General features: G+C 42.7%; 2 protein-coding genes across 4 annotated transcripts in view; both read left to right on the forward strand.

Moving 5' to 3' along the window:
• Positions 1–103: 103 nt before the first annotated feature.
• On the forward strand, positions 104–3,452 carry LOC126395767 (hydroxycarboxylic acid receptor 3-like). The gene has a single exon (XM_050053478.1). The coding sequence runs from the start codon at positions 345–347 to the stop codon at positions 1,338–1,340; it is 996 nt and encodes a 331-aa protein (XP_049909435.1). The 5' UTR covers positions 104–344; the 3' UTR covers positions 1,341–3,452.
• Positions 3,453–6,608: 3,156 nt separating this feature from the next.
• Positions 6,609–18,315, forward strand: part of clip1b (CAP-GLY domain containing linker protein 1b) — a 47,478-nt gene continuing 35,771 nt past the window's right edge. For all 3 annotated transcript variants that reach the window (XM_050053440.1, XM_050053441.1, XM_050053442.1), the window contains exons 1-7: positions 6,609–6,721; positions 14,605–14,812; positions 15,556–15,936; positions 16,018–16,142; positions 16,912–17,036; positions 17,141–17,342; positions 17,563–17,760. In XM_050053440.1, coding sequence (XP_049909397.1) covers positions 14,704–14,812; positions 15,556–15,936; positions 16,018–16,142; positions 16,912–17,036; positions 17,141–17,342; positions 17,563–17,760 — 1,140 coding nt within the window. In that variant the 5' untranslated portion in view covers positions 6,609–6,721; positions 14,605–14,703. The remainder of the gene's footprint in view (positions 6,722–14,604; positions 14,813–15,555; positions 15,937–16,017; positions 16,143–16,911; positions 17,037–17,140; positions 17,343–17,562; positions 17,761–18,315) is intronic.

The raw sequence follows: 18,315 nt of genomic DNA on the forward strand, positions 1-18,315 counted from the left end.
TCAGAAGCATTAAGGATTGTGAGGCTGCTGCTTCATGAGTCACTTTAATGGCCGCAGGTTACTTGTTTTTCCTGCGTCCCCATGAGTAAACCTCCTGCCCTGCATAATAGTTTTATAATGAAGCCACACTCCCCAGACAGATAACATTTACAGTTGTTTCCCTGCTCCTCTGCGTCAATACTGCTTCCCCAAAGATAACACATAGCGCAGAGATGTTTACTGCACTTGTGAATTTGCATGAATGCAAATATGATTCTTGCCCAAAGAAGTCACCTGGTGCAGCATATCTGTGTTGACACTGTGAGGAGCAGCAGGTCGGTGTTGTGCTTCACTGACGCGGCAAAATGATGAATGTCACTCTTGCAAACGAGTGCTGCGCCTTCGAGTCTCCCATCCTGGACCAGGTTTTGCCTCCTATACTGGTCTTGGAGTTCATGTTTGGACTGATGGGGAACTTCGTCGCCCTGTGGATGTTCATCTTTCACATGGACACATGGAAGCCCAACGCTGTGTACCTGACTCACCTGGCCGTCGCCGACTCCATCGTGCTGTTCTGCCTTCCTTTCAGGGCCGACTACTACAGGCGTGGGAAGAACTGGCTGTACGGCGACGCCCTGTGTCGCATCCTGCTCTTTCTGCTGGCAGCCAACCGTGCGGCAGGGATCTTCTTCCTCACGGCCGTGGCTGTTGACCGTTACTTCAAGATTGTCCACCCGAGGAACCGGATCAACCGGATGGGCCTGGGCTACGCTCTCTGGGTCTCCCTCGGCCTCTGGGGTCTGATTTTCCTCGCCACCGGCTACCTCCTCGCTAATGAGCACTTCTTCTACAACAGCAACCGCACACAGTGTGAGAGCTTCAACATCTGCATGGGCTTCAGTCCCCTCTCCACCTGGCACAACACTTTCTACGTCACCCAGTTTTTCCTGCCCACTTCAATCGTCGCCTTCTGCACCATCCGAATCACATGGCAGCTGAGGGTCAGGACCATGGACAAGAACGGGAAGATCAAACGGGCCGTGCAGTTCGTCATGGCCGTGGCGTTGATCTTCATCATCTGCTTCTTCCCCAGCACTATATCGCGCATCGCAGTGTGGATCCTCAAGGCATGGTACAACGAGTGCAAATACTTCAAAGAGGCCAACCTGGCGTTCTACACGTCGGTGTGTTTCACCTACTTCAACAGCGTCCTCAACCCCGTCGTGTATTATTTCTCGAGCCCTGCCTTCAGCGGCACCTTCAACAAGCTCCTGAATAAACTGCTGAGAAGGAGCAACGACAAAGATGAGACGGAGTCAGCTGACAACGGCATTTCCACCGTGGATGGCAGAAGAGAATGAAGGTGATATTTGTGTTCTTAAGGGATACTCTAATGGATGCAAACTGCACGTTAAAGGCCAGGCAACATATTTAATTACTGTTATCCTAGTTTATAACTGTAACAAAATGTAGAAGGGGTTTTGCTGTGATTTTAAACAACAAATTGACCCATCTAAAGTAATAATCAGGAGCTTAGTGCTCTGTACTTGTGTAACAAAACCCTTGTGAATGTGGTTAATTAATGTAATCATGAGCCATTAACAATGAAGAATCTCAAGTTGCAAGCAGGGTGTCTACTGGTATCAGACACTTAAATGGAATGCTTTCAACACGGTTCTCACGGTCATGACGAACCTGGAAAGGTCATGGCATTCCACAATCACATTTTCCAGGCCTGGAAAAGTCACAGGATTTATAAAAAACATCGAAAGTTTTGCAAAGTCATGGAATTTTCTTGTCTGTAATGATAATCTTTCTTGGATAACTTTCCAGTTATGTAACGTAACAGCAGTTTTTTTAAGTTTTATTCATTTTAATGAGGCTGTTGACATGAGCAGCTCTAATGTCAGGGTTCCCACAATCAGGGAGAACCTGGAAAGGTCATGGACTTTCACAATATTATTTTCCAGGCCTGGAAAACTCATGGAAAAGTTTTGAAATTTTGTCCATGGAAATGTGTGGGAACTCTGATTTAATAGAGCCCGACCAATACTGGATTTTTAGGGCCGATACCAATATTAGGGAGTTAAAAATTTCTGATACTGATACACCGGCCGATATCTATCCTTCCATCCATAATGTTATTACTGAGAGACGCATACACTGAGAGAGTTAAGGAGTGATCACACCGAGATGAAACGCCAGAAACGCAACGCCAGTAAAACCATTGTTTTCCTATGATACGGCGCGTCTGACTGGCGTTGAAGTGTCTTTTTAGATGGGCATAGATGCTGAAAAGCTAAAATATTTTCAACTTTTTGAGCGTCAGACGCCAGTAGCTAGCGCGCATTGAATAAGCGCTTCCAGTACTTCAAGCGTCTTTGAAGCGTCCACGTCTCTAGCGTCTCATTTCTGTGTGATCGCCCCCTAAAACTTCATTGGGAATGTAAAAATGATAAAAACAAGCATCGTTTTTCTGGATTATGTTCTGAATAAAAAAAACTTTTCATATCTGTGCATATCGGACAACATATACGCCGATACCAACATATCCGTAAGAGGTCAGCAATGGCTGATAAATTTGGCCAATTGAAATATCGGTCAGGCTCCAGCTTTCAAGACCCTTTCAAGATCATTTTAAATCAGATTTAAGACTGATTTACGGACAAATGATCTCTTATTAAGCACTGAAGGTGAGTGTAAAATTTAGATGTATGTAGTCCTGTGTGGAGGAAGGTTTTATGTAGGAATATGTTTATTAGAGTGAGTTAATCTACATTTTGCGAAGTGTAAGTATAATGTAAAGTATAAGGTTTAAACATTTGTACTATCAGAAATGTGGACCCTCATGCAGAAGAGCTCGACTCATTTTGACAAAAAGAAATCTTAAAAATCAATGAATTAAATAATTGATTCAATTCTTGTGGCAATAAAGACCTTGCAAATTCAAATTTAAGACTATTTAATGACTTTTAAAGCGTCAAGACCGAATTTAACTTACTTTATAAGGGCCTGCAGACGCCCTGGTTGCAAGGTGACCTCATCAAATATGAGCTGCAGATGTTTGTAAAGGCAACAATATCTATCAAATATGTGATGTTATGTGTGTATCAACCTTTCTTCTGTAAGGTAGTTCATACAAGAGTTTACACTGTCAATCACATCCACTGTGAACACTGATTTTCTGCCTCCCATTAAAATAATATTTACAGTACAAATGAGCTGAACAGCCAGAGGGACGTTCAGACGACTGCTGTCACTGAACTGTCAACACATAATCTGTACATGTACTGTTTAATGAGGTAACTGAGTCTAACAGGGTTGTGGGCATGCAGGTAAATCAAACTGATAATGTAAAAGCAATTTATCTTCTCTTATGTCATGTGTGCATACATTTGAACACATTTCCTGTCTCTGTATCTCGTCACATTTTGTTTTCAGTAAATAAATTAAACACAATAACTGAGATAAATCACATTTTACTGTTTGTGCCTTTTTACTTTGTGTTTGTGTTTCTTCCAACTCAAGGAATCACGTTTTAATTAAAATTTGAAATTTGACCTCATCCATCTATGTCAGGAGTTGGCAAACTTTAAATAAAAAAAGACTGGATTACATAATCTAATCCAATTTTAGATATTTTTATTCTCTTGAACAACTTATTTTCAAGATTTGATCCAATCAAATAGCTGAAATCTGATCAGACGACCATCCAGATGGTCGGACTTAGTAATTTAAATATAACAAATGGAAATAAAAGAGCTGGGAAATAAATGTCTTAGGTGATGGAAATAACATTTTGGAGTTCTTAGTCAAGGTGTTGTTCCCATTTTAACCCCCCACCCAGTGGCATGAGGCAGTTACAATGGGCCCCAGTGAACACAATCATGCACATACTGTCTCGTCACATGATCAGAGACTTGACAGTGGATAACATTAACATACATATTACACAGCAATCATCACTGCATATCTGTATATAACAAAAAATACCTAAGAAAAGAAGAAATTATTGATTTAATTTAATAATTTTAAATGCTGATTTATAGAATAGTTCATGTATAGAATACTGTAAAACTTCACACTTCGCTTTTACGAGGCTTGTCTCTATTAGAAACCTGGTCTGGTTGCCAAGCAGTTCATTTTTATAGAAGTTCTTTGGGTGCGTAAAACGGGATTGTTGACCACCTACTTGAACGAATGTTAGTTGTCAGTGTGGAGATGCTACATATTGTTAGCTCACTTCAGTTTATTTTACTGAAACCATGAGCACCAGAAAAGACCTTAAGTTATTCTGATTTACCGGCATGACTTCCCTCTTCTGAAGCTGTCATAAAGTCAGAATAAGTGTCCATTCCTCAGTTATGTGATTAAGTTATTTATATTTCTTTAGTCTGTAAGGGTCCACAGATCAAATGAATCGAACATGTTTTTCATAAAAATTAATCCAAGTTATGAATATTGTTTAACAGGATAAAGTGATGTTGTGTTGGTATGCTGGATGCCATTAAAACAGTGTCATAACATTACACATGATTGATAGGTTATTTAAAGCCTAACTTTTATACAAGTAATATTCATACTGGTTCAAATAAACAATTTGAATTTGAATCTTTGCTGAGCAACAGTTTTGCGTTAAACACATTTAATATAGATACCTGTCCCAAATATAAGCCTGTTGACTTCAGTGATGTCAGTCAATAATAGCCCAGGCTACTATTTGAAGTTTTACAGTAGCTGATTTATAGTTATAAAATAAGCATGTCCAACCATCCATTTTCATCTGCTTATCCGAGGCTGGGTCGCGGGGGCAGCAGGCGCAGCAAAGCACTCCAGACGTCCCTCTCCCCAGCAACACTTTCCAGCTCCTCCTGGAGGACCCCAAGGTGTTCCCAGACCAGATGAGATATGTAATCCCTCCAGTGTGTTCTGGGTCTGCCCCGGGGCCTCCTACCAGTGGGACGTGCCTGGAACACCTCCAGCAGGAGGCGCCCAGGAGGATCCTGATCAGATGTTGAACTACCTCAACATGAAGGAGCAGCGGCTCTACTCCGAGCTCCCTCTGGATGTCTGAGCTCCTCCCCCTATCTCTAAGGCTGAGCCCAGACACCCTACAGAGGAAACTCATTTCGGCTGCTTGTATCTGTGACCTCATTCTTTCAGGCCCTGTTTAGACGACAACGATTTCTCTAAAAACGGAAAAGTCTGTCCTTTGCGTTTTAAAAAACTTCTGCGTTTATATGACGGCGTTATTGAAACGATCCCCGTTCACACAGAGCTGCAAAATCTACTGGAAACGCTGTAGTATGCACACCAGGCCAATGGGTGGCAGTGTAAATTTGCAAAGCAACACCACGGCATGACGCCATGCGCCTGCGCTGAAGCGCCTTCCTCTACAACGCGGTGATTACAAACCAAAACAAAGAAGACACAATGGCGAAAGCATGCACAGATAACTTTGTCTGGATGGACGACGAGGTGGAGTTGCTACAGTAACAGATCTACACTTCACTTCAAATCAACAGGGTGAGCAGCACAAACAGAGCTCGGCATTGTTGTTGTGACGGTCGGCGTGCCTAGTGAATGGAACCGTATGCGCATGTGCGAAAAGTCTCCATTTTCTGAGGAACTGCGTATTGCAAGTTTACATGACAACGGAGACGCTGCCATTTCCAAAAAGTTGCACTCTGGAACCTATTTTCAAAACGTTGCGTTTTCAGGCACCTAAGACGCCACTGTCGTGTAAACAATCGTCCAAAACGCAACTAAAGTTTACCGTTTTCAGTTGAAATCGTTGTCATATAAACAGGGCCTCAGTCACTATCCAGAGCTCATGACCATAGGTGAGGGTTGGGACGTAGATGGACCAGTAAATCAGAAAATAATTCTGTTATACATGCTTATTGACTATTGTACAAAAAAAGAAAAAAACAAACATGACTGAAATGGGTTTGTCTTTTTCAAGGTCATGTATAGCAAATGAAACTGTTTTTAAATTAATGAGAGTTCTTCTTTGAACACAGGCATATTTTCAAGGTGGCAATCACTCATAAGGGCCCATTCTGCACTCTACACATCGTTGGAGGGCCCACTCTCACTGTGGGCCCCCCACATCATGGGCCCCAGTGCAACTACACTGCCTACACTGTCTGTGTTTACGCCCCTGCCCCCACCTTCCTATAAGTCCAAATGCTGTTAGTCACATTTATTTATCAGTGTATCTCTTTTATTTAATCTTTATTTACAAAGCGCTTTCAAAACAGAGTTACAAAGTGCTTTACATGTCTGTTATTAAAACAGACAAGGCATTAAAACAACAACTTTTAAAAGAACTGATAAAAAAAACACTTTAGTGTATAAAAACTGAGGAAATAAAAGACAGTTTAAAACAACTTAAAACTCAAGTAAAATCAAGAAAGGCTTTCTCTCTTTGCTGCCTATCACAATAAGATAATCCTTAAACTTGTGCAACTGCCTGTTTCATAATTTATTTTTCCAAATTATGGTTCCAGGGTTCCGTAAACCCCACAATTAGCCGACGTAAATATGGGTTGAAAAAAGAAGTTAGGATGTCCGAGTTTAGGAGCAGTCCATGAAAGCATCAATAGTTGCCACGATGACGTCATGCTGGGGCTGGGCTGAGAAACGATGAGCGGCTGGAAAAACATGTAACGGTGCAAAGACACGGCTGCACCCACCCACACCATCCTTTACTGAGCCTCAGTTCACCAGCGGAGACCAAGTAAGCTTCCACGACAACTTTCTACACACCTGTCTGCCTTTATTTATATTTAAACACCTTCTCTGTAGGGCGTTGTTTGATGCTAACGTGAAGCTAGCTAGCTTTGGCAGTTGGAGCGCATTCCAACAGGGACCAAAGCTCCAGACACCAGATACGACACCAAGAGATAAGTTTAAGCACTCTGTTGAATAACATGTGTGATCAAAATAACCTGACACTTCGATATTTAACACGTAGGGTGTTTAATAAGAAGTGTTACTAAGTTAGTGGCTCCAGAGATGCAGCAAGTAGAGCCCAGCCCAGACACAAACAACACGGTGTCTCATCATCTGTTGGTCGGCCAACAAAGCATCAGCAGTGATTTATTTAACATGTAACGGGTCATGTGTGATGGTGTAAGGCTGGAGATACAGGAGGCTGAGGTGTTAGCAGATACAGGGGGACACAGGAGGGGTTTGACAGCTGTAGGTGTGCTTGTTGTTTTGGTCCTGCAGCACCGGCTGGGCGGGGGGAGCAGCAGTGTTGAGGTAATGTTACAGCAGGTTGCTCAGGTTACCTGCTCACTGGATGGACTGAAACACACCTGTTTTCCTCCTGTGCTTTAGGTGCAAAAAAAGATGCTACAAAACAGATATAAATTTAAAATAAAACAAGCTTTTATTGGATGGTTATGTGGAAAATGTCAGCTACATATTTCACCTGCAACACAGTCAGTTGTAGAAGAAGTATTCCTGTACTTAAGCAAAAGTACTTATACCATACTGTGGAAATACTCCACCACAGGTAAAGTCCTGCCATAAAAACCTTACTTAAGTAAAGGTACTACTACCACTAATAAATATAATAATACACTGGATTTATTTAGCTCTTTTTCTGGATACCCAAAGACACTTTACAAAGAAGAACAGCACCAGAACAAAGATGAAATAATCCATAAGATGGGAGACAATGCTAGAGAGGAAGAAGAAGAACGCAGTTTTGAAGAGGTGTTTTAAGGGATTTCTTGAAGTTGGAGCGTGAGGGGGAGATTCTGATGACTTTAGCGAGTGAGCTCCAGAGGGAGGGAGCAGCAGTGGAGAAGGCCCTGTCCCCTCCAGGTGCTGTGTTTAGTCCTGGTGAGGAGGGAGCAGGACATTGGAGGAGCTCAGACAGGTGGGAGGAGCCAGGTTGTTGAGGTGATGATGAGGAGTTTGAAGTGGATACGCTGGGGGAGAGGGAGCCAGTGGAGGTTAAGAAGGACGGGTGATACAGTCAGAGGTTTGGATGATGAACCATAGAGGAGACTGTTGCAGTCGTCCAGTCTGGAAGTGATGAATGTTTGAATGAGTCTCTGCAGCTGAAGAGGAGAGGGATGGACGGACGCAGGTGATATTTCGGAGATGGAAGAAGGCTGTTTGAAGTCATGCAATCAAAACCTTACTTCCGTAAGAGTTTGCTTCTTCAAAACATACTTAAAGTAAAAGTATTCATTGTGCAGTACGCTGTTCCCTGTTGGTGTTTTCCGAATCAATATTCCTGCTGCATTAATGTGTACATGGCATTTTCCTGCTGTAGATGTTTAAGGTTGTGCTCATTTTAACTCCTTTATACACTGTTGGGTAGTTTAATGTGAAGCAACGCATCGTATTCTTGAAGATCATCATGTTTGTAGCGTGGCTGTCCTGTGAGTGGAGTTGCAGCGGTACACGATATACCGTGCTATAGGCTGAATATTGACGGTACATCTGGTTATCTATGTTATTGAAAAAGAACGCTACCGGACAGAGTATCTCACCTTTGTTAATTTTCAAATGAGAGATTTTTTACCCATACGTGTATGAAAAAAAAAAGTTATAAGTTTCAGTTATTATAAAATGTTTGTTTAACCAAAAAACATTCCTTTAAAGGTCATTGTTACTGATAATAATAATAGTTTTATTCCGTATATCGTGGAATATAGAGGCTCATGCACACCTTCAGAAACTTGTAGTGGAAAATATCCATAGGTGGAGAAAAAGGGAATTCCTTTATTTGATAAACCACGGTTCAGTCAGCAGGCCTTCACCAGGTTAAGTACCCTATTGTGTACGGTATTTGTGACAAAGCATTTTCCAGCTGATAAAAGAGGTTTTTTTAAAGAGTTAATTTTGCTTAAGAGGGAGGAGAATTTCCTCAGCACATGAAGGAACTCTTCATCCTTCAGTTTGTCACAAACATTTAACAAAAATCTGGAGATACATCACCGGACAGGAAGGGGATGAAAGCTGTCAGAGAGATGTAGTGGAGTAAAAAGTACAATATTAGTCTAACCTCTGAGATGTGGTGGAGTAGAAGTATAAAGTTGCATTAAAGGGAAATGCTCAAGTAAAGTACTACTGCGTCAAACATGTACTTAAATACAGTACTTGAGTGAGTGTAATCTCTGGTTCTGCTGATTTTATAATTCTTATAATTCTATAAACGGTCCCAGTGTGAGTCCAACAGTGTTACTGGCTGCTGAATCAGTGGAGTGCTCTTAAATGTAGCGTGTGATATGTAAAAACACAGCCTCTACTGTACTGTATGAAACATATTATCTGTGTTGACCTAGTTGCACTCGGAGTGAATCATCTGCTTTATGAATAAAATGGCCGCGTGGTCACGCTGCTGCTCGACACCTACGGTACAAGACCTGCGGAGAAATTAAGGTTTTACAGTGGATATAAAAAGGCTACACATGCTTATGAAATTGCAGGGTTTGAAATGTTAAGACAGCAAGATCAACAACATAAGTGTCAGACTTGTTCCATCTTTAATGTGAGCTTACAACAAACACAAATCCAGAGACAAATATTTTTTTACTAGTAATATTTAAAGGTCCAGTGTGCAGGATTTAGGGGGGTATATTAGAAAAAACTGAATATGATATAATCACTGTGTTTTCTTTAGTGTATAATCACCTGAAAATAATAATTGTTGTGTTTTCGTTACCTTAGAATTCGCCTTTTATGTCTACATAGGGAGAAGGTCCTCATCTACGGGGATCACCATGTTGCATCTCCATGTTTCTACAGTAGCCCAGATGGGCCAAACCAAACACTGGCTCTAGACAAGGCCATTTACATTTTTGCTTTTTCGCATCGGCTACTGAATTATCAGATTTTTTAATGTGAAACTGCTTTATTCAGTGTTTTTAGTGGCTCAAGTCATAGGGCTTGTTTATTTCGGAGAGGAAGAGACCTCTGTGGATAATTCAGCTCCTGGTAAAAACCTCAGGAACACTGAAAACTGAAGGAATTCTAACCAGGAGAAGTTTAGGCTGGATGCAATCTGCGATCTTCACTGACAGATGCCACTAAATTCCCCGAAATCGTACACACTGGACCTTAAATTAAAGAAAACTAAAACACCCTGATCATATGTCTGCACATCTTTTATAACAGGGGCTCTAGCTGTGTTCAAAGTTAACCAATCACATTCAAAATCATGCTTGTAGGTACGTAGCAGACACCTGCCATCAATGAAAGTGATTCTGATTAAAACCAGTGAAGTCAGTTGTTGCTGTAGGATTTGCTGGAGTGTTTGGGGTTGCATCCTACTGCTAGAGCCATGTTCCTCAAAGAGTTAACAACGACACTGCCAGATCTAATTGTTCAGGACAGGGATGTAAAAGAATATAGAAGGCATTAGATGTACCATGGAGCGCTGTCAAAACCATCATCACAACCCTCCAGAGTTGATGAGAGGATGAGGTGAAAGCTAACCAGGGAGGCTATAAGGAGACCAACAGCAGCATTAAAGGAACTACAGGAATGTCTGGCAGGTGCTGGTATAGGTGCGCCTGTGATCTCCACATCTGTGGGGAAGGGTGGCAAGATGGAAACCCTTTCTTCCAAGAGGGAACCTCAAAGCTTGTCTAAATTATGCCAAAAGACCTAATCAGTCAATGCAAACCATGTTGTGTGATAGTCTGATGAGACAAAGGTTGAACTTTTCAGCTTTAATTCTTAAAGATATGGTTGGCATAAAAGGGCTTCTTGATATACCACTATTGAGGAAAATGGTATTATTTAAAAGTAAAATGTTGATATCATGTTAATAATACACACATGATAATGTTGTGTAAATAATGCAGCATCTCTTAGTGGTTCCCAACTGGTGGGTCACGGTCCAAAAGTGGGTCACGGGTCCATTCTGAATGGACCGCAAGTGTCTGGCAAAGGTGTCAAGTTTGTAAAGAACACACTTTATTTTGAAGTACAGTGAATTTCTGGTACAGAGCTTTTATTCTGATGTGCCGTTTCTTGCTGTAGGGTGAATGACTAACAGACAGCTACTTGACAGTAGCCCCTTTTACACTGCCAGATTTTCGGCGAATGTTGGGCTGTTTTGCCGGCCAGCTGCGAGCGTTTAGACACACAGAGCCGGATTGGCGAGTTGATCCCAGGTGCCCAATTTTCTGCCTCGTAGGGTAGACATATTGGCAGTTTAAACAGACCGAGGTGGCCTTCTGCCACGGGAGGGGCTGTTGATGAGTTGTGGGAGGAGCTGTTGATGACGCCGCACGTGCGAGCCACTGGCGGTGGATAAACAGGAAACAGCTGATAGCAGGAATTAGCGAGCAGCTAGTAGCAAGAGGGAAACACAAACCTGACAGACACTGTAAAGATGAGCTACTGGGGAGACAAGGAATTGTGCGCCCTCCTTGTCCTCGCAAACGAAGAGGCCATTAACCGTCAGATGACGGGGACGGTGAAGAACGGGCCGACTTACGAGAGAGAATCTCCGAAGGACTGACCAGCCGCGGCTTCCCTCCCACGTCACTGTTTACGTCACACGCTGAGCTACACGTTTTGTTACTTGCTCACGCCAACCATTGCCCTGAAAAAGGCACATTCTGTATAAACAAAAGTAGGCAGGCGGCATTTTGCTGCACTCCCCGATTTTGTTTTTATACTGCCAATGCTGAAAAAACACTGATTGGGCTTTCCTGCTAATCTGCACAACTCCTATCTAAAAAGGGCTAGAGACAGCAAACTAGCTCGATGACGTGGCCAAACACAAGTATGACGCTGTATGTATTGAACTGTGTGGACCTTGAACTGATGACTAAGGAGAAATCTGGACCCTGTGGCTGGACCAGTTGGGAACCACTGTCTTAAATCATTTACATTTCTTTCTGTTGTCACTTTGTCTCCCTCCCCCAGTGCCATCTGGTTGACTTTCACTAACCATTAACTGTAATTGCTCTTTTGTACAGTTATGGTTGTAAACTCTCCACCAGCCTACACTTGTATTTTGAGTGTAATTCATTCACCACAGAAAGAGACAAAACTCACAATAAGATGATTTGGACTGATGGCAGTTTCCCCCCTCTATTATCTGTATATACCGGGATAATATTGTTATCATGAACACTTTTCGCCACAGTAATCTTGTATTTAAAATCTAATATTGTGCCAGCTCTCGCTCAAAGCCAATACAGAGGAATACCCTACCCACTGTGAAGCATGCATGCATCATGCTTTGAGGCCAGCTTCTCTTCGGCTCGACCAGGGGCTCTTTTCAAGATAGACGGGATAATGATATCTCCAAATATCAAGATATTGTAGTGCAAAACTTGCCGGCCTCTGTCAGAAAGCTGAAGATGAAGCAGAGTTTCACATTCCAACATGACAAAGACCCAAAGCACACGTCCAAGTTGACCGCAGCATGGCTTCAAAAAATGAAAATCATGGTCCAGTCAGAGCTGAGACCTCAGTCCCATCAGAAATGTGTAATGACCTAAAGAGAGCTGTGCACAGGAGATCCCCTGGCAATCTGAAGGAATTTTAATCTGCAAACAAGGGTGGGACAACATTCTTAAGTCTAGACGTGTAAACTTAACGGAGACTCAACACTAACAAATGCAAAAAGATGCTTCCACAAAATATTAACCGGGCAGGGTGCATGCACTCAGGGTGTTGTAGTTTTTTTTAATTTAAAATGTTCCTAATAACTATTTTTCTGTCTGGATTTCCTAAATGGATTCTTGTCTTTACATTTAAAGAACATGCGGTTTCATAAGGGTGTGTAGACTTTTTATATCTACTGACTTTGCTTCAGTGTCTGAGGTGGAAAATCAGCTTCACTACATTTAGTTCCATAAATTCTAAGGTATTTGTTTTTTTATGGCTGTTATAGTAGAAACATTAGAGAGTCTAACTGTACACAACGTGACACGAGGTCAGCTGGGCTTCACATTTATTACATGGGTGATGATAAATAGCTTGTTAATATACAGTGGGTTGTGACTAACAGTAGGAGGTGTTCAGAGAGTGTCATTATAACAGGGCAGGGTTTGATATGTGGAGCAGCTCTCACAGATACTGATGTAGTTATGGGTGGAGTACAGTGGCTATAAAAAGTATTTCCCTCTCTTTTACTGACTCAGTGGATTTTTATTATTGGTTAGTTGGTCAACAGAAGAATGATCTCAGTTTTTTTATGTAGTTTAGTAAAAGTGCCTCAAATTCACTGGAAATAGCTTCTCAGAATCAGTTTTACTGCTATTTTTTATTTTCACATTCAAGGAATTATTATCCTTGGTATCTTGTTGTGTAACAATAAACACCAGAGAAAAGAGAGAGTATTAAAAAAGTCAAAAATCTTAATTATGAAATAGAAAGTGTCACAGTAAATTTCTGTTTTTCTTTTAAAAAATGGTTTAAAATGAAAACAGGTGTACAGTCGTTAAAACAATAGATACAAAATTGTGATCTGTATCGTTGATTTTATGTGATTATGAATGTAATGTTTTTGAGTTTTGGACAGCATTTGGACAAAACACAGAAATTGTGATAGCAATGGACAAATTTTCAGTATTTTTTAAAATTTTACCGGCCAAACAATTAATGAATTAATCATGGAAATAACCAGCAGGTTTATTGACAATAAAAATTAGCATTAGTTGAAGCCCTGATGAAGATCAACTTGACAACTTGAACCATCACATTTGAGACTGAGAGTGAACTTTGTAATGACAGGAACAGCCACATCCATGTTTGCTTATAGAAGGTTTAATTAATTGAGTTTCTGCTTATATTACCAAGCACAATGAAGGTATCTGTGACAAAGTTAGCTGAGAAAATATGGACTGTAATGAGGTTTAAGACTCTGAAAGTGGTCGGCAGCAATATATGACTTACAGTTAACAGAATATAACATGAAATGGACCTTTTTTGTTTGTCAAACCATCTCCGTTAACTGATATTTAATAACAGTAATAATAATCTCACATAACATCCTTCTAGAGAGACTAGCTACCACTGGTATCACTGGTACCGCTCTCGACTGGGTTAAATCATATTTCTCTGGCTGTACTCACTTTGTTCAAATTAGAAATTTCAGATCCAACTCTTTTCCAGTTCCTAGTGGTGTTCCTCAGGGCTCTGTCTTAGGTCCCCTTGTATTTATTATCTGTCTTGTACCTCTTGGCCATATCTTCAGAAAATTGGGCATTCAATTCAATTGCTGTGCTGATGACGCTGGTCGGGGATTATTATTATTACAATTATAAAAATGAGGTATAAAATCATCATCACTGAGTCATCATCCGTGCAAGTCTCGATATGTGTGTCACCATTAAATCAGACCGAATATGCCGGCTTGAGAAGGAGTTTTCAGACAGGATTTGGAAGTAGAAAGGGAGGTGATATTGCGAATGTCATGGGGGAGAGAGTTCCAGAGGCGGGCGGCAGAACGGCTGATGGTAGTCAAGCGGGCAGATGGTGATGTGAGCTGGATTGCAAAACAGGATCTAAGAGTCGGGGAGGGTGTGTAGATCTGAAGGAGGTCAGAAAGATACAGAGGCGCTTTTGTGTGACATTCCACAAAAATGTTGTTTTCTGTTTCAGCTGATTCATGGGACTTTTTCTGTTTTCCAGTTCCCTTCACATCACATTGGGACTTTGTGGGGTGGTGGGGAAGGCCTAGTCCCCCACCTTGATCAGGCCCGACACCCCACAGATCCCCCGACACTATCCATGGAAAAACAAGGAGCCATGAGTACACCAGGCAAAGTCAGCGGGCTCAAACCCCCGAGCAAAATAGTCCGACCGTCTGGGGTGCCATCAAAGACGTCTCCATCTTCTGGTATGAAATTATTCAAATACTTTTTTACTTAATATCTGAGGAAATATTAGTGGATGATGCGATGAGTGTGCATACATACAACACAACAGGAAGAGACAAGAGAATGTGTTTGAAATACTTCGTAAACAAAGGGAATATCAGGCAGCTTTAAAGACGATGTGGGATGTTGTGTTAAGGCCTGATCAGACAGAGCACTTTCTGCAGGTTGCAACAGATGAGGCATGCCGCACTGCAGCCACCCAATCACCTGTCTTCTCATTTTATAAAATTAGACAATGAAATAACCCCCACAAATGATGTCGGGTGCTTCTCTGCTCTGACTTAAAGTCATCACAACTTGTTGTGATGAGGGCGCTCCTGCAAAAACACGAGGTGCATAGAGTGGAAAAACAGGAGGCGCACAGGAATGCAGAGTCAGAGAGCAAAAAGCTTCACTCTCATTGAAAACAAGGACGACAATCCGTCTGCTTGCCTGCTAAAAAGCACACTGTCTGATCGGGGCCTTAGGCCGCTCTAAACCACAGCGGGGTGTCAATCAGATTACAAAGTCCATCCTTTAATCAGCCAGCAACTGTTGGAGAGTACACCATAGAGATGTGGACGTGATCCTCTGACCTCCATGTGATGGGAGAGAAAACAGTGCTTATCTTTTAAGTGATTAAGCACCCTATAAACTTATTCACACTGAACAAAAATGTGAACGTAGCACTTGTTTTTGCTGTCTATTGCACTTCTGACTGCAGGTGCTTCAAAGCCAGTTCCTCCAGAGAAGTCCCCTGGCACTGTGACCTCCCCAACCCAGGATGGAGCGGCAGACTTCCAGGTCGGGGACAGGGTCTGGGTCAACGGCAACAAGCCCGGCTACGTGCAGTTCATCGGCGGCACGCAGTTTGCTCCCGGGCAGTGGGCTGGGATTGTGCTGGACGAGGCCATCGGGAAGAACGACGGGTCTGTGGCAGGGGTCCGGTACTTCCAGTGTGAGGACGGGAGGGGGATATTCACACGGCCGTCAAAGCTATCCAAGACTGCACTGCCAGAGAAGGAGGCCAACGGGAGGCAGGCCAGTCCGGCGCCAGCAGCCTCTGCACCGAGCGAGCCTGCACCTGCTGGCAATACCTCAACTGGTAACATCCTAATACGTCAGTGAAAACAGGAGTATGAACTGTGTGTTTATCAGAGGAGTGAAGGTGTTTTTCTTTGTTCAGCTCAAGGGACCGGCATAAAGACTGCACTTAACCGAATGCTCACGTCCAGCGAGTCAGTGTCTAACATCTCAGACACAGAGTCAATGAAGAAGAGGAGGGAGCTGAGGCTCGGAGACCGTGTGCTGGTAAGAAGCACGATGAGAAATCACCTAATGTACTCTGAATGAATGATTATGTTAAAGTCATTTTTGGGGCCTGTGATCCATATCACATTTTATAAGACTAAATATCATCAACAAAATAAGTTATAGTGGCAGGCCTAATTCCAAACTGCCCCAAGTGTTCGTGGAGGTCAACAAGAATTTATTTTACTGGTACAATTTGTTATAATATCATTCCATATACATTCCACGTGGTATTATTGTTGGCGCCGCTGTTGCAAAGACAACCGCATCACTTTTCTTTTTCTCAGAGCCTGGCAACCCCCAACGACACAGAGTGCACTTTGTCCTCCACAATTACTTTGGTTGTTCCACTGTCTGCCATTTCTGCTACTGGGGACAGTAACTGCAAAGAACTTACAGTGATGCTCTTCGGTAGCTGGGGACAACTACCGTCAGTTACCGTGGAGGAAAACAAAGGCACTATCCTCTTTGCAATGGTTAATGCACTTCCTTTGTGCTGGATATTAAGTGTTTAATTTCCCAGGAGATTTTACCAGCTGGCAGAGAGAGTTGCATAGTGAAAATGAGGCATACAGGGAACCAGTCTAAACACAGATGGGGTCTTTATTCTATCGCCATTACGTTGTGTAGTCAGCATTTACTTAATTATGATAAGTTAAAGCAAAAAACTGTTGGAGTGGAGCGTGAGACACCGTATCCACAGAGTGACGACTTTAACGTTAAATAGAGGACTGAAGAACATGATTAATCATTTGGTTTTTGTGTGTAGGTTGGTGGTAACAAGGCAGGAGTGGTGCGGTTTCTGGGAGAGACAGACTTTGCCAAGGGGGAGTGGTGTGGAGTGGAGCTGGATGAACCGCTTGGCAAGAATGATGGAGCTGTCGCAGGCACCAGGTAAAGACCACTGACAGAGGACACATGTTTAACATTTGTTTTAACACAATCATGCTATAACCTGCGAAGAAAATGTTCCTAAAGCTCCAGTTTCTTCCTCTCAGATACTTTCAGTGCATGCCCAGGTACGGTCTGTTTGCTCCAACGCACAAGGTGACACGTATCGGCTTTCCCTGCACCACGCCGACCAAGTCAAAGAGCTCACGGAGGAAGTCCACGCTCAAGAGGAGCCCGAGCGCTTCCTCTGTCAGCACACTTAGCTCTGCCACCTCCTCCATCAGCGGCAAACCCAGCCGGGCAGGACTGGTGAGACTCACACTGCTGTTATCCAACTCTTTTTGACTTTTTCTCTTGACTTGAAAGAAGTCATTGCAGTTAGTAAATTCTCCATGGTGGGACTGAGTATCGAAAATTTCAAGGAGCCTCCGACACAGTTTAAACACCAGGTTGCACTTTGGTCTGGAAGACAGTGTCAGATAACATGTAAATGTTTAAATCTGTCACTGTATCCTTCTCCTCCTTCCAGCTGACGGAGACATCTGCTCGGTACGCTCGTAAGATCTCTGGCACCACAGCGCTGCAGGAGGCTCTGAAGGAGAAGCAGCAGCACATCGAGCAGCTGCTCGCGGAGAGAGACCTGGAGAGATGTGAGGTGGCGAAGGCAACCAGCCACGCAGGGGAGGTGCAGCAGGAGATGGTTCTGCTGAGGAAAGGACGGGATCAGGTCAGATACATGTACACGTAAAATGAGACAACAGATAAATGAATATGAAGTAATTTCGCATTTTCATCCAGGCCTTTTTATGTTTGTCCAACACATCTCAATCAGGAATGACGTATATTTTTTGCCCTCTCTTTTAAGTTTCATGTTTCTCTAGAGAATTTGAAAAAAAGAAAAACCCTAGTAGTGGAGATGAATGTGACAGTCACCTAGCTGTTGTTTCAGAACCATGGACAGCACTGTTATTTGTGTGTGGGTGCGGTGCTGTCCACAACACTGAAACAGAGCAGAGGAAAGACAGATAAGCCCTGTTTCCACCAAACCCTTTCAGTCCAGCACCTTTGGAACCAGCAGTAAGCCTTCAGACATGGTACCTAGANTGCGGTGCTGTCCACAACACTGAAACAGAGCAGAGGAAAGACAGATAAGCCCTGTTTCCACCAAACACTTTCAGTACAGTACCTTCAGACATGGTACCTAGACCCTCGGTGTGTTCAGACAGTCCTCTTAAATGTGGGCGGGGTTGTTGTCACTCACTGCTCCGTCCAGCACTCGCTG

This window comes from Epinephelus moara, chromosome 9 (genome assembly GCF_006386435.1).
Source record: "Epinephelus moara isolate mb chromosome 9, YSFRI_EMoa_1.0, whole genome shotgun sequence".
In the NCBI taxonomy this organism is placed as follows: Eukaryota; Metazoa; Chordata; class Actinopteri; order Perciformes; family Serranidae; genus Epinephelus; species Epinephelus moara.